The 14,394-nt window shown below is 40.8% G+C and overlaps 1 protein-coding gene across 2 annotated transcripts; it reads right to left on the reverse strand.

Moving 5' to 3' along the window:
* Positions 1-1,003: 1,003 nt before the first annotated feature.
* On the reverse strand, positions 1,004-12,321 carry c17h12orf56 (chromosome 17 C12orf56 homolog). Of its 2 annotated transcripts, none has more exons than XM_085138150.1 (14): positions 11,976-12,321; positions 8,246-8,441; positions 8,027-8,042; positions 6,626-6,809; positions 6,350-6,505; positions 5,618-5,688; positions 4,766-4,910; positions 4,580-4,674; positions 3,840-3,929; positions 3,038-3,125; positions 2,891-2,965; positions 1,938-2,015; positions 1,674-1,855; positions 1,004-1,550 (listed from the first exon to the last, which is right to left on the reverse strand). In XM_085138150.1, exons 1-14 carry the CDS (start codon positions 12,225-12,227, stop codon positions 1,439-1,441), a joined length of 1,740 nt encoding a protein of 579 aa, XP_084994276.1. In that variant the 5' UTR covers positions 12,228-12,321; the 3' UTR covers positions 1,004-1,438. The 2 variants fall into 2 exon arrangements, with proteins under 2 accessions (XP_084994276.1, XP_084994275.1); XM_085138149.1 differs by having other exon boundaries at positions 6,626-6,812; positions 11,976-12,320.
* Positions 12,322-14,394: the final 2,073 nt, after the last annotated feature.

Consider the following 14,394-nt stretch of genomic DNA (forward strand, 5'->3'; position numbering starts at 1 on the left):
CGACACAAGCTTCGAAGCCTCGATACAGAACATCACATCACTAGTAACAATGATGACTGAACTGGAACTGGTGGATGTCTGGTGTCATTTCCATCCTAACAGAAATTTTACATTTGTGTCCCAAATACATGGAAGGTACACAAGGATAGACTTTTCATGTCAAAAAAACGACATGTATAGGATAAAACAGATGACAATTGAATCAATCATTGTTTCTGACCATAGCCCAGTTATTATGAAAATGAATATAAGATCAAATGATAATTTAAAGATAAAGTAAAAAGACTAGAGAGAAAACATCAATAATATACATTTAAAAAGCTAAAAGAAGCTAGACAACAATTAGATGAGCTACTACCATACAAGGCAGAAGAGGGTCTCGGATATATTAATAAAAACTGTTATTGACCTTTCAGCTCAGAAAGGCACAGTTCCTAAGATCAGAAATTCAGAATTGAAACTCAAACTAAAGAAATATTCAATACTTATGTAAAATATTACAGACAGGAGCCTCGCGGAGTGATGCGTACTGTGCTTCAACATAATATTACCGTATTGTGTGTGTGTGTGTGTGTATAACCACTTTTTAAGTTTTGTGGATATTATACATGGTTATGCTGAGGATATGTCGGCCAATTTCCACTGGAAATGCCTTTTGGTTAAACTGTTAGCAAGGAATTTGCATTTGCACTGTTAATCTTTTATAAAACTTTAATGCACATAAAAAACAGCTGCTTGTTTAAGTGAAAATACATTGATTTTTTTTTTTTGCACTAATAAAGTTGTGGAGTTGTAAAGTATTTTGTCTAGTGTCAATTATATTGTCAGTTATATCGTTATTGCAAATTTTCAAATGTATATTGTGATAAATATTTTTGGTCATATCGCCCTGCTCTACTATGCACTGTACTAGCTATTGCCCAGTAAGACTAATATGTGTGGACTAAAACATTTTAACATCTATTTTAGCCAAAAGAACCAAAATTATATAAAGAAGTTGAATTATTTTAAACTGAACGGTCCTATATCAGCAAATGTTGTCTTTCTGTGTTAAAAATGAAAAGAATGAAATAAAAAGTTAAACAGACGGTCCAAGAAGTTAACTTCTGGCTTCAGGAAATCAAAATGGTGATGGGCAGACAGCTTCAAACCATGGAGTCCCTCACAGTGTTTCCTTTATTATGTGCTTAGGAAAGCCAAGTAAAGAACTAAATAAAAGTTGCATTTAAAACCGCTGCAGGTTATTAGGAGTGCACATCATTTGAACAGTCTTTACAGGCCAAGCATATATCTCCATCTCTCTGTCTAACAGTAAGATGTCTGTGATATATAATAATCCAGAAACTTTAAGCCGAGCATCCCGAGGACTCCAAATCCTGCTTCCTTCCCTGAGGATGCCTGTGTGTAAAGTGAAGGCTAGGAGCATGCTGGTGTTCAGTCACCTGAGCAGCATAAGAGTTCGAATGTGCTCAACAAGTCTCAGAGTGGGTCGGCTGATAGGATAGTGAGGTGGCAGCTTCACTTCAGAGCCCGACGGCATCACAGAGTATCTGCAGGACCGAAACAGATCTGAGCTGTCAGACTTTGGAGCATTTACACATTTCTTCTTTATAATAAGAAGTTAACGTGAGCACGTATGTACTTAGTGACTGTCGTGGCTGTCCTGAGCATACCTGAACTCCTCTCTGAAATGCGAGTGCAGGTGCTGAGCCAGCTGGCTGTTGTACTGCAGACAGGCCAGCAGGAGGTGGAGGCGCTGGAACAGCAGGACGGACTGAACAGGACTGGGGACCGACACTTGCAGGCCCGTCAGAACCAGCACCACCTGCTGGACCTGGTAACCAATGAAGGAGAGCTGCGGGGATGGAGAGGGTCAGCGTTTGAGTTATTCTTATCATTCTGACAGAAATCACAGTTAAATCTGATGAGACCTTTACCAGGTGGGGATGAGGCTGCAGGACTCTAAGGATCCAACCGACAGACAGGAAGTTGTCAGCAGAGACACACCTGCTGGTCTGAAACACGAAGAGTTGAACAAAAACTGTTTGTTTCTTGTTATGTGGATATTCAGAGCTTTCTTGGACCATATCATAGCAAATAACAAATGTTTTAAAGCTATGCAATCTGTATATAGCAGTTGAACTGTTTAGATAAGTCTTTATTGATTAAATATACTGTTTTTTTATGAACTACTGTGTACACAAGAATAAGAATAACAATGTATTAAGCTAAACTGGCTGACACTTTCATATTATTCTTGTGATTTCCTATTGACCCTGTTTATTTAATGCAGGCCATGTGACCCTTTTCTGGTTTAAAAAGGATGGCGAGCCAACAAAGGCCTAGGAGCAGGATTCTTAACACAACATTTCCCCCGTTTATGGACAATAGCGCTTGGACATTTCTCATGGACACCCAGATAAAAATCATGGACTTTCTCTCATCAGTGTGGACCTGTTTTCTTGAATTGGTGGTGTGTTATTTATGGGGAATATTATTGAGCTTGAGAAACTGTATTGTTTGATCTAAGCTACAAGACTGTTTAGTTGTCTTTGTGCACTTTAAACCGGGCACCACTGCACCAGGAGTAATTAAGTTTTTCCTTCTCTTTCCTTGTTATTTTTCCTTGGTTTTGTTTAAATACATTGTACCTGCAATAGCGTTCTGTGTTGTGTATTTATTGATTACTGACCATCAGCTTCAGTAGCCATTCTTTAATCTTCTGATTAATAATATTCTGCTTAATACCTGACGTGTATTAATTCATTAGTGTTTCATCAGTGTTACAGTTGTTTAGTTTTTGTAATTCCCAGGAGAGCCTGAGGTGTTGCATAAACACACTTTACTCACAGCTGAGAAGCACCCCCGTTGTACGCTTTATCAAACTCACCACGTGGCCTACGAGCAGCAGTTCAAAGAGCAGAGAGGCGGCAGTGTCCAGATAATCAGCGAGTAAGGCCTGAAGCTGTAAGAGGCACAAGGTTTAATGCATCGAAGGCACATGAAAGACACTTGATGTGAGCAGAGAGCAGCTCACCTCTGAGTACGTCAGAAATCCTCCGCTGTGAGTTTGTGGCTGAGGGTCACATATTAAGGCAAGCAGCATTCGGGAGGCCAGAGCACCTCTGCAGGGAGACAACAGTTAATGCAGAAAAGGGAAGGTGTGCTAACATCTGGAAATGAGCTTTATAACTCTTCTCCGGGTTTCACCAGACTATAACAAAGGAAAGTAGCGCCAGCTGCAACCAAAGAAATGATAGAAAATCTCCCTGAGAATAATCACATTTATTATTTTCTCACTTTTTATTTACTATTGTTAATAGATAAACCTCACAAACACACTGGAGACAGATCAGTCTATAAGCCATGAATCAGTGTACATTTCTCTCATTTTAATACAGAAAAAAAAATAAGACTCCTCTGGAGCTCCATCACACTGGCATCATTATCAATCTATCGTTCAAGCCTGTATGATTCAGATTTATACCAGTTTTTACAAGAATTTTTCTCTTATAATATTTCACAAAGACACCAGTCTTCTTTTGTAACCACATCATCTTCAAAAAGTGTGTAATAATGTGTCCAGTATTCATTTCATTTTGATCCTAAACCCTTCGAGTAGTTCTGCAGTCCTCTTTGTCATTGTGTATCATCACTGTGTCAGTTAGTGTATTGACTTCCTTAGATGTGGATCCCTCACTTGTAGATACATAGAAAATCTCTTTATTCCAATCTAAGCTCCTTTTAGGCCTTTACAGGAGCTGCCAACAGATATTTCAACATACCTGAAATGAGGACTGTTTTACGAAAGGAACAAACATACACTGTGTTCTGTTTACTTTTTGGCAGAGAGCAGGCTGAGTCTGGCAGCTTCGACCTCCGTCTCTCTGAACATGATGGCGAGCGTGTCAACGATCAGAGAGCTCAGTCTGAAACACAAACAGCAGAGCTTCAGTCACATGCTCATCATCATCGTCATAGCAACACACAGCAAGGAAGATATGACCTGCAGTTAGTTATTATATTGTTACTATAAATATTATCACAGTCGCAGATTCTTTCAGTGTTTTAGGTAATATTGCGGTCTTCATCCACTCACTCTGGATTTGTTCCTGAACAAACTGAATCCTGTGAATACTGTTGTTGTTGGTATAACCGCACGCAACAATAACAGGACATGTCCTCAGTACCGATAAGTGCGAACGTTAATGGGACTATAATGTAAACTTCAGCTCTTTACATGTTCTTTATTATCTACTTTATGAATGAGGAGGTGAAACTGCTTCAGGTTCGACAGGAGAAGGCAGAGAGAGGAAACCTGCCAGTGAGCAGGTTAGGTTCACAGTGTGTTATGCTGTTAATGCAAACTAAGTTTAAGTTAGCTTGTTTAAAGAAAAGTCAGTTTCCCTCATCTCAGGCTTCAAAAATCTGAAGTTTTCACAAAACCCACTTTCTGGAAACAGCTGTGAAATAATGCACATCATCTCTGTAATCGCCACGCTGAATACAGTCAGAGAAACACTTAATGAATCTGAAATCTCGCCTCTGTGGAGCTATGAACACCTGCTTAGGGGCTTACAAGAGCTGATCTGCTGTGTAGAGTCCACCGAGGCTCTGGCGGCTGTGAAGACATCCCTCCAGAGTGCAGAGCAGGAAAGTACACACCTCACTGGACTGGAAAACAGAAAATGAGTCATTCACTGCAACTCACAGGCACGTTCTGTACGTCAAACACACAGTGCCGAGCAGGTTTTATAAACCTTACCCTCCAGAAGAGCCGGCGCAGCGTAACGCTGCGGTGCGCGGCGGTCCTCAGCTCCTGCAGCAGCAGGTACATACTCTCCACGCTGATCCCGTCCTGCAGGAGCTCGGAGCTCAGCTGGCCAAACAGGTGAGCCGTCCGCTCCCAGCTTAAATATAACATCAACATTAACACTGACGTTTGAGCCTGTTAGCAATAACAAGTTTAAATGAGCCTAAATTCGTCACAGCCCGCTGTGATGAACCTTCAGGGCTCAGATGAGGTTTCTCAGAGCAGGTCGAAATCTCTGGAAATGTTTTTATATAAATCTTTATATTGGAATATGAGCGCTACAGCTCAGCACAGCCAAGATAAAATAATATTTCAGTTCATTAAAAATATTTCATGGTCTCATAATTTAAGCTCCACTCAAATGTAAACTAAACAAATGTACGTGTTTGCAAATATTAAATGTGCAGTGAAACATCTGGAGCTGATGCAAAAGAGGTGCAGTTCTCCTGAATGTGAACTTCTGCATGATTATGCGTGGCTGATGCAGGCGGCTGTAGCTGCCAGCTGTCTGATAGGCTTCACCTCAGCTAACTGCAGTCACTGAGCTGGAGCTTTGTGGGGAGCTACCATACTGTAATCTACAGCTACTCCAGGATGCCTCGGCTTCAGTCTCAGAGAGTATCCGCAGCACTAATCAGTAGAGTGGAGTCCAAAACCAGTGGGTGCCGTCACAGTGGCTATGTCCAGTGTATTCTATGAGTGAATGATTTCTGTTTCCACAGTAACAAACTGACCTGTGACCTTTATTCTGACTGGACAAGCAGGAAGTTGTGTGTCTGCAGTCTGCACAGAACAGTTAATTACCTGATGGCAGGAGCAGACAATGAAACGCAGTTCCTCCTTCTGTAGAGCGGATCTAACAAAAGGGTGGACCTCTGAACACACACACACACACACACCTCAGAAATCTGAGCGAGTACACCATCAGACACATGTTTTATACTTTTATACTTTTTCATTTTATACTTCCTGTTTTTTCTTATTTTGTATTTTCTTTGTGTTTATGAGCCTTTGTGATCTTCTGGTTCTTGGTATTAGTTCTTTATCGTTATAACTAAACTAGTTCTCAGTGTAGTTACAGATCACTTTAGGGTGATTAGTTCCCTTTAGTGCTCCCATTCTGTCCTTTCGTCTTTCTCGTCCCCCTTTCAGTTGTGCCTCACTTCCTGCTTTATTTTGATAGTTGTTCCTTGTGTTTGCTTTCAGTTTTGCTTCTTTTGTCTCATCCTCTGTGGTTTAGCTCAGCTGTGTTTTGTTCTCCCAGCTATCTCCACTTCCCTCATTACCTTTCTGTGTGTATGTAACAAACAGCTTGCCTTTTGTTACATACAAAAGTTAATCCCTGTTTTCTGTGTCTGCATTTAAAGTCCATATCATTACACAGGACACGCTCTGTATAACCTGCACACTGTGACATTTACTTACTCCAAAAATCCACAGGGCACCTTTAAGCTCCACTTTCATATAAATAACCACAACATTTCTAAAGCTAACAGTCAATGTGTTAAATACTATTCATAGACAGTCTTCACTCACAATACTGAAGCTGTTCCACAAGCTCTGCAGGTGGAGGTAAAGTCTGGACGTCTCTGAGACGGCGTACAGGTGGAGCTCCGCCTCCCACTCCTCCTCGCTGTCCACGCAGCCTCGTCTCAGCAGGCGTGACAGGACCGAACCGATCCTCCTTTGTAACTGTAACAGCACAGCGGCGAAACAGAGCTCGACCAAATTTACAGAGACGTGTGACCCTTGTCTAAGTTACTTCAAATTGAATTTGAGTAGATCTTTATCGGAACAACCGCACGTTTATACCTGACCACTCTCGAGGGTCATCAGGCTTTTCTCTGAGAGCAATGGCGATGAGGCAGGTGAGACTGAGGGGGAGTAAAAGGGGGGAGGCTGCGGGACTCTCGTGAGGCCGAGAGTCTCTGGGTTCGGGCACGAGGCTGAGCGGGTGTGCTTTAACACTGGGGGGAGCTCCTCCTTCCTCCATTGGCTGCTGGAGAGAAGAAACAGTGCAGACATCAGGTTTATGGTTTCTGTGAAGTGTCTGCATCATCAACTGCGTGAGTTTCATGTCGTATTCCAGCTCCACAAAACAATTAAAAACACCTTCCTGATCAGCTAATGGTTTCGGTTGCTAGTTTGAAGTCTACCTGAACACAACACAAGGATTATGTAGTAAATTAACATCACACTAGAGCCAAATAAGCCTCTAAAATATGCTTTGCTTTGGGATATTTCCCTCTGCAGGCCTCATGGTCTCAGAACTTTATTGTTTTTCTGCACAAATGTTGCAGCTTAAAAACAGAAAGAGCTCTCAGGTAGATTCACACAGTCGTGATAGTCGTGCTCCTGAGACTTCACGCTGTCAGCTCATTCTTAGGTTCAACTTTACAAGCAGTCTAAGGTTTAGGAGTGGCAGTGAAAGAAAAGTGTGTACGTTTAATGACCTACCGGGGGTGAGCACAGCTGAGCAGCAGGGAACGTTAGCGTGAGACAGCTTTTACATTTTATGCTGTTTGCGTCTGTTTTACAGCGCTTCGTCGTTACCAGGCAACAGTTTGGTGACAGTAAATCTGTTCCTTCCTCCCTCCATCTCCTGCCTCATTCACAGAAGAACTCAAGGAGGATCGGAGCCCCGCATGCAACCAAGTAAAAATGCAAACTGTCCAGTAGCGAACCAGCAGGTTCCCTTGTTGTGGGAATTTATAAAAACGTGTTTGGAAAACACATCTCTACATTTCAATCATCAGTGGGCACATTCTGCTGAAAGAGGATAAATGATGGACCAGCAGTACCAGGTGGATGTTACCTGCTGCCTGGTGTGTGGATGAAGCACTGCAGGTGTGATATTGAGGAGCAATGCTGGAGTCACTCTGTGAACATGTTAATGAGCAGCAGGTAAACTAGTCCCTGGAGTAAATAAGTCATGAGCTACCTGAGACACTGAGGTGGTCATTACATACTCAGGTAAAGTGGCTCAGCTGTTAACAAGTTCACAACAGACAACCACATTACAGTGTTGAAGTATCCCACACATAAACTTTCACTGTCTGCCTCACTCCTGCACACTCTGCAGCTTCTAAAATGATGATAACCAAATTCAACACTGGCATTACGTAATGTGTTTGCAGGGAGGACTTAAAAGCCTTTATGTGTGAGTATCCTAAAATAAAACATTCTTCTGAAGTGTATCTGTGTTTTACTCACCTCTCTGTAGAAAAACCTGTGGAGGAAATGGACACACAGGATGGCTAGAGTTACAGATAAAGAAACAAGACGACACATAAACCTCACTGGTGTCTTTCCAAAGGATCAAATCTCTGAAGAGACCATTCCACATATCTCTGACGCGTCTTACAAAAAGCATAAACTTCAGTCTAATAGCATTGCGTAGCATCATTAAATCACATAAACTGTCTCAGTTACCTTGTAATGTGCTTGTTATTTCAGGACAGTGGCTGTTTCTGCGAGAGGGCGAGGCTGTAGGAGGAAGGCCCTCTTTCTTGTCTCTCTTTAACCAATTGCGTTGCTTCGCTGCAGGTTTTCCGGTGACGTAGACGATCCGTATGTGTTGGCAGCGTTCCTGATGCTTCCCACTGAGGAAATCTGGGAGGTCGTTCACCTGTAAAAAAACACAATGCTGTAAAGATTATAAAATGTGACAATATGAGGGAGCAGAATTGGAAATAAGACAAAACCAAGCGGTACAGAAATGAGTCGACAGAAAACTGACATTAGCTCATCAATTCTGATGAGCGACTATTTTTCAAGCAAATTTTGGTTTTGTAGAAACTATTAAACAAACTATTAATAAAAAGATGAATCTATACATTATCATGAGTTTCAGCCCTTAAAATAAAATCGGATATTTACAAAATAACAAGATTAAATAAAGATAATGTTTATATTTTGTGCCATATACAACCTTTGAACATATATACTGTGCACTTATAGTGGGTATTCGCACATCTTTCATGGATATTGATCATCTGCTGTAGACTGATTTTGATCCTGTGTGTAATAAAAGGATGTAGGATAATCCCACACTACTTCAGTAATCTTGAGGTCCAGGCACTGGGGGGTCCAATCCATGACTGATATCACTCTACTGTGTGTTTTTCCCTCCTGACAACATCTCATCTCTCCCTCAGATCTGGTTCAACAATTTTCAGTCCAGTTCTTGTGTCATTTTAATACGTCAACCTTTTCTTTGTTTCCCTTCCTTAAGAACAGCTTCATGACAGCCGCTCTTCCACTGAGACCTTTTCTGATGAGGCTTCAGTGATCAGCAGCCGATCAGCTGAAGGTCCAGGTCCTCCTCTCATATTTTTCATGGATATTGATCATCTGCGAAAGATAGATTTTAAATCTAAGTTTTCAGCTAACAGATCTTTGTGAATAATGTTGTTGTTGTAAAAATATTATTTTGTGCCTGTGAAACTGTGTCATCTTTGGCAACTAAATGACAGAAAGAATGATTGTGTTTTTTATGACACACTGCTGTTGTCATAAAATAGTAAACTGGTTCTTTGCTAACATTCTGTTATGTGTGGAAACAACACTGGTTCATTTAAGTTAAGATCCTTTTTTATGCTTGGATCATAGTTACTTTGAAAGCCTGGAGAAGTATTGCTAAAGAGCACTTAAAAAACAGCAGAAACATCTGTAAAATACAAAGAAATCAAGAGTGGGTCAAAACTTCTGGATTGTATTTTGTCAGATTTTATTTTATTGAGTGACTCTAATTTATTTAACTGCTTTATCAATGTTGCATTGAATATGTTGGCGGCTGCTTTGTCACGGGAACTTGAATAAAGCACGTCTCATCTTCTGAGCGGCTTTAATTTTGCGTTTGCCAAAGATCGCGTTACAAAAGACCTGATTTCTGTTTGTTACAGTGAGCAGGTTCGAGTCCCAGTAAGTTTCCATCCCTTCATTGGGAGCAACACGCTTCATGTGCATCATTATTTATTCACTCAGACGGCTCCCAGTGCTCTGAGGATCCTCCACAAAGTGGGTGCTGAAGCCATGGAGAGGCCAGCACAGGTCATCAGGTGGTAATCTTAGAGTTAATGCAGGTGGGATTAACTCTGTTAGGGCCGAGTTAAACCTCTGACATAACGAGATGAAGTTAGAGACTCAGCGCGACTTTTGCTGCATGTATTGCAGCTCTGTATTGTGTGGCATTGGAACTATTTTAAGCTTTTAAAGTTTAATTAAAATCTGAGGATAACGGCTTCCTCATTAACGGTTTGTCTGTGCTGTTTCTGCTGCTCTTTGGCAGGTTGATATACATGAAGTACTTGAAACGGTCACATGGGCAGCCCTAACAATAAGTACATACCAACATTACTGACAGCTGTTAATCATACCTGAGTCCTGCTCCGTGATTGGTTTCCAGGCTTCCTGCAACTCAGGTGCTCTGAGGCTCAGTGCAGCTCAGTATGAGCAGACATGAAATATGCAAACCAGAGCAGGTGTTACGCTCTTGTTCTCGCCATCAGCAGTAAAGGTGAGAAGTGAAACCTATAAATCGAACTAACTCGTGTGTAATCTGAAGAGTTTAACAGGGATTAATCAGCAGAAGCCAGTTAGTCAGTTAACGCACCATGTGACATGCATGTAATTTAACGTGCTTTAGTCGTGGTTTGGCTGTTACTCAAGGTTATGTCAGTTAAGTCTCCAAAAACCTAAACTTATTCAGTTTACTGTCAAATTAGACAGAAAAAATTGAGCTTTAACATATTCTGCTAATAGAACTAGCTCTAAAGATCCACTAATTACCTCATTGGGTTCAGCTTTAAAGATGTCACAAGTCAAAAATAATAGAAACCTATGGGGTCCTAATTATAAACTGCAAACTTCATCCATATTTATCTCTAAATGTTCTTAAAAAATCTGGAGCTTGGGTTTAAACCTAAGCGTGAAGAGTTAAACGTCAATATCAAGTTTAGATTTAAAGTGACTGTAAACTCTCATCTTTACGGCTCTGGTCAGAAAAAAGCTAGACGAAAGGCCAGAGCCATTTAAATGTGTGTGATGCTTCTTCAGCCCTAGCTCTCAGCCGAACTTCACTGCAGGAATATCAACCAAAGTGCAAACAGGTCACAACCCTTTGGACTTTGTTTTGCTGTCTTCTCTGGTTTGTTCACAGTTTAGGTTTCAAAGATAACTGAGATTTTCCTTGACTCAACATCCACTCTGTGATGTCAGTCTGGAGATTATTTCATCTTGATGCATTCTCAATCATCCAGGTAAGTTAATCTCCAAAGGTTGATTCTGTTCATCTGGATGTAGCGTTTTCAGTGGGAGAAACGTTTCGTCACTCATCCAAGTAACTTCTTTAGTCGACTGAAGAAGTCACTTGGATGAGCAGAATCAACCATTGGAGATCTGGAGAATATTTTTAAAAGAAATACAGATATTTTCTTCTACAGCCACTTCAAAATGTAAGCCTTGTCTTGTCCTCTTTCACCTGATGTGATACAAGTTGCAGTTTTGACACAAATCCCCCCTGAACACAGCGTGTAGACTCATTGCAACACAGCTTCCAAATGCAATGTTAGGATTTAACTATTAAAGTTTTTGAGCATTTACTGAACAAACGAGACATGAACACTTCACAGTATGCTTATTTTCTCGATTCATTGATAAATATTTGGTCTGCACAACAATATCCATGACAGACATTAAAACAGTCACGTCATCATTTAAGATAAAAATACTGGAAATGAGTGCTTTAACTCTGTACTGTTTCTTTTAAAATTTTACTTTTATTTACCTTAAAAATAACTTACCTTAAACGCCAATTTAATAGAAAATCCAATAAATATGGTAGAATGTTTTTCTGTTGATTTTATATCAATATTAAAAAATATATATTTTTTATCATTTATTGAAAAAACCTTAACTAAGTCTTCACAGTATTTACACTTATTTTCTCCAATAATAACTATCTATTGGCAAAATACTATTTTTTTTTTCAAAACATCGTATCTTACTTTATTAAAATCAGGATATAATAGGTCATGTTCAGATTTTTTTGTTTGTTTTTTCGTTTAATAAAAACAGCTTTTGGATTTTGTGTCGGTTAATTAGGGCGGGATTAAAGCAGTAGAAACAAAAATAAATACTTTTTTAAATCACTCAAACTCACCAGCTCAATGTAACGCACGCGCGTGAAGCTAACAGCTGCAGTGAGAGTGCGTGGCGAGTACTCGGTGAGGTACACGCACTCGTCGCTGAGCACCACGTGCATGTACACCTTGTTGATGGACTCGGAGAGCACCACGCACGGCTCGTAAGCCCGGATCCGTTCGTACACCCTCCGCTCCAGCTTCCGCTGCAGGAACGAGTCCAGCCGCGCGTTCCGCCGGCACAGCAGCGACCCGGAGCCGCTGTGGGCCATGACGGGACCGCTCCGTGGAGTGAAAAGTCGAGTTAAGATGAACACACGCCGCTGGTTCTGTCCCGGTTCTGGACAGTGAGCTGTAGGTAAAGCGCCAATGACTCGAGCCGTCAGTGCTTCTGCTCTCTGATTGGTCAGCGAAGAGGAGCGGAACATTGCTGATTGGCCAAACGCAATAATTATGTAGTAATTACTGTACTTAAATAATATATGTCATGATTAAATAAATAAGTATATATATGTGTGTGTGTGTGTGTGTGTGTGTGTGTGTGTGTGTGTGTGTGTGTGTTTTACTGAGCCGTCTGAGTGAATAAATAATGATGCACATGAAGCGTGTCCTCCCAGTGAAGGGATGGAAACTTACTGGGGCTCAAACCTACTCACTGTACCTCTTTTTATATGTTTTGTACAAATAATGGTTTGATATGGAATTAAACCTCATTTGATATTTAACGTTAGTTATTAATTAAATGATTCTGTTTATTCATAATATTTTGGGGGAATATTTGTTAATTTCTCATATTTTATTTGCTTAAAATAGATTACAGGTTGCAGTTTTATGAAGTCTGCGTTAAACCTTTTGAATGATAATAAAATATTTTTGTTGATTATTTCGATGTTGTTGCACTTTCTGACTCTTACCACTAAGAGACGGCAGACTGCAGATTATCACAGTTTCTTCCTGTGTCTCTAACAAGGTTCAGTGAAGAATAAATCTTTGTGCTGCTGCTGCTCAGGGACATATTGCGTTTGTGTGAAGCATAAAAAATGCTGAAAATGTGGCATTGTCTCCTTCATCCTCCTTGTCCTCCTCATCTTCCTCGGGATGACCGTTTCAAACGCAAAGGCGGTTTGAAGGGAAGTTTTGTAACGGGATGAAAATATTAACGGAGGACCACACACACACACACACACACACACACACACACACACACACACACACACAGCATGAAAGTTGTTGTTCTTGCAGTGTTGTTTCAGAGTCAATCTTTTTCACTCAAAGAGATTTGGTAAAGATTCAAATTCATCTTAATCTGCTGTTTGATTCTGTCTTAAAAAAATTCTAAATTTTGTGTTTTCAACATCCTCAACTCTGAATAGACTCCAAAACACCACAAAAAAGTGAATGTTTTTAAAGACTAAATCATAAAAGTGATGCCCTTTCTCTTGTTGGGTTACAGCTGTCACTGCTTGCAGTTTTAGTTTACTGGTCCTTGTGAGCCGATCAGTACTGTACTCCTTTATCACCATCAGCACCATCTTCCTCACCATCACTGTGTCTGTGTGCAGCTGCAAAGAGCAGCGGTGGGCTGACCGCGCACACTACCGTCTTTGTTCTGCAGAAGAAGAAGTAAACACTTTGCCAACAGACAGAGGGAGAATATAGCCTCATGACTAACACACACACACACACACACACAAACACACACTGGATTTGGTTGGTTATGACCTTTGTGGCATTTTGAAAGTATCAAGGATTGTAACATCTAGTCTTTTTACTGAATCAAAAGGAGATGCTGGAGTTTCATGAGTTTGTGTTTGTCATTTAAATTCAGTCTTGCTTAATACACAACATTCAAATTACTGTCACCTTACAGTAATCCTGATACTTGTACTTGATGTGTTCAGTTTAGTTATTTGCACTCGCGTTCAAACTACTTCCAGTCTTCTTCTTCTTCTGGCGTTGTTACAGCAGATGATCTGCCTCCATCTCCTCCTATCCCAGCATCCTTCTTCTGCCTGGCAGTTCTATCTTCATCATCCTTCCTCCAGTATGTCTTCTCACCCTCGTCTGCATATATGCAAACCATCTCAGCCTCTCTGACTCCGAGCTGTCCCCCTGTCCTCCGCTTGCTTCCAGTGAATATCTGAACATGTTCAGCTTGGCCTCCAAACCAACATCACAGCAGAGGGTTAAGGTTTAATTAATAACTACTACTAGTTAGCACCTCCACCCTGCCAGCAATCTCTTCTTCTTGTGCACTCTGTTGCTTTGGATGGTTCTACTGACTTTCACACCTCTTCTCTGCAGAGCATCCTTCCACTTCTCCAGGCTCTCCTCCACCTGCTCCCTACTCCCGCTGCAGATCAAAGTTTCATCTGCATCTGTATTCTCTATAGATGTTTGCAGATCTCCAGTAAATTGCCCAAATTGCTCAGAAATGTA

This window comes from Neolamprologus multifasciatus, chromosome 17 (assembly GCF_963576455.1).
Source record: "Neolamprologus multifasciatus chromosome 17, fNeoMul1.2, whole genome shotgun sequence".
Lineage (NCBI taxonomy): Eukaryota > Metazoa > Chordata > Actinopteri > Cichliformes > Cichlidae > Neolamprologus > Neolamprologus multifasciatus.

Excerpts from the sequence above, each read along its gene's own strand:
- c17h12orf56 (XM_085138149.1), bottom strand. The coding sequence starts at position 12,227 with ATGGCCCACAGCGGCTCCGGGTCGCTGCTGTGCCGGCGGAACGCGCGG. Across the intron at positions 6,506-6,625 it reads TGACCCTCGAGAGTGGTCAG|TTACAAAGGAGGATCGGTTC; the intron begins GTATAAACGTGC and ends GTGCTGTTACAG. Across the intron at positions 1,856-1,937 it reads TGCAGCCTCATCCCCACCTG|CTCTCCTTCATTGGTTACCA; the intron begins GTAAAGGTCTCA and ends CCATCCCCGCAG.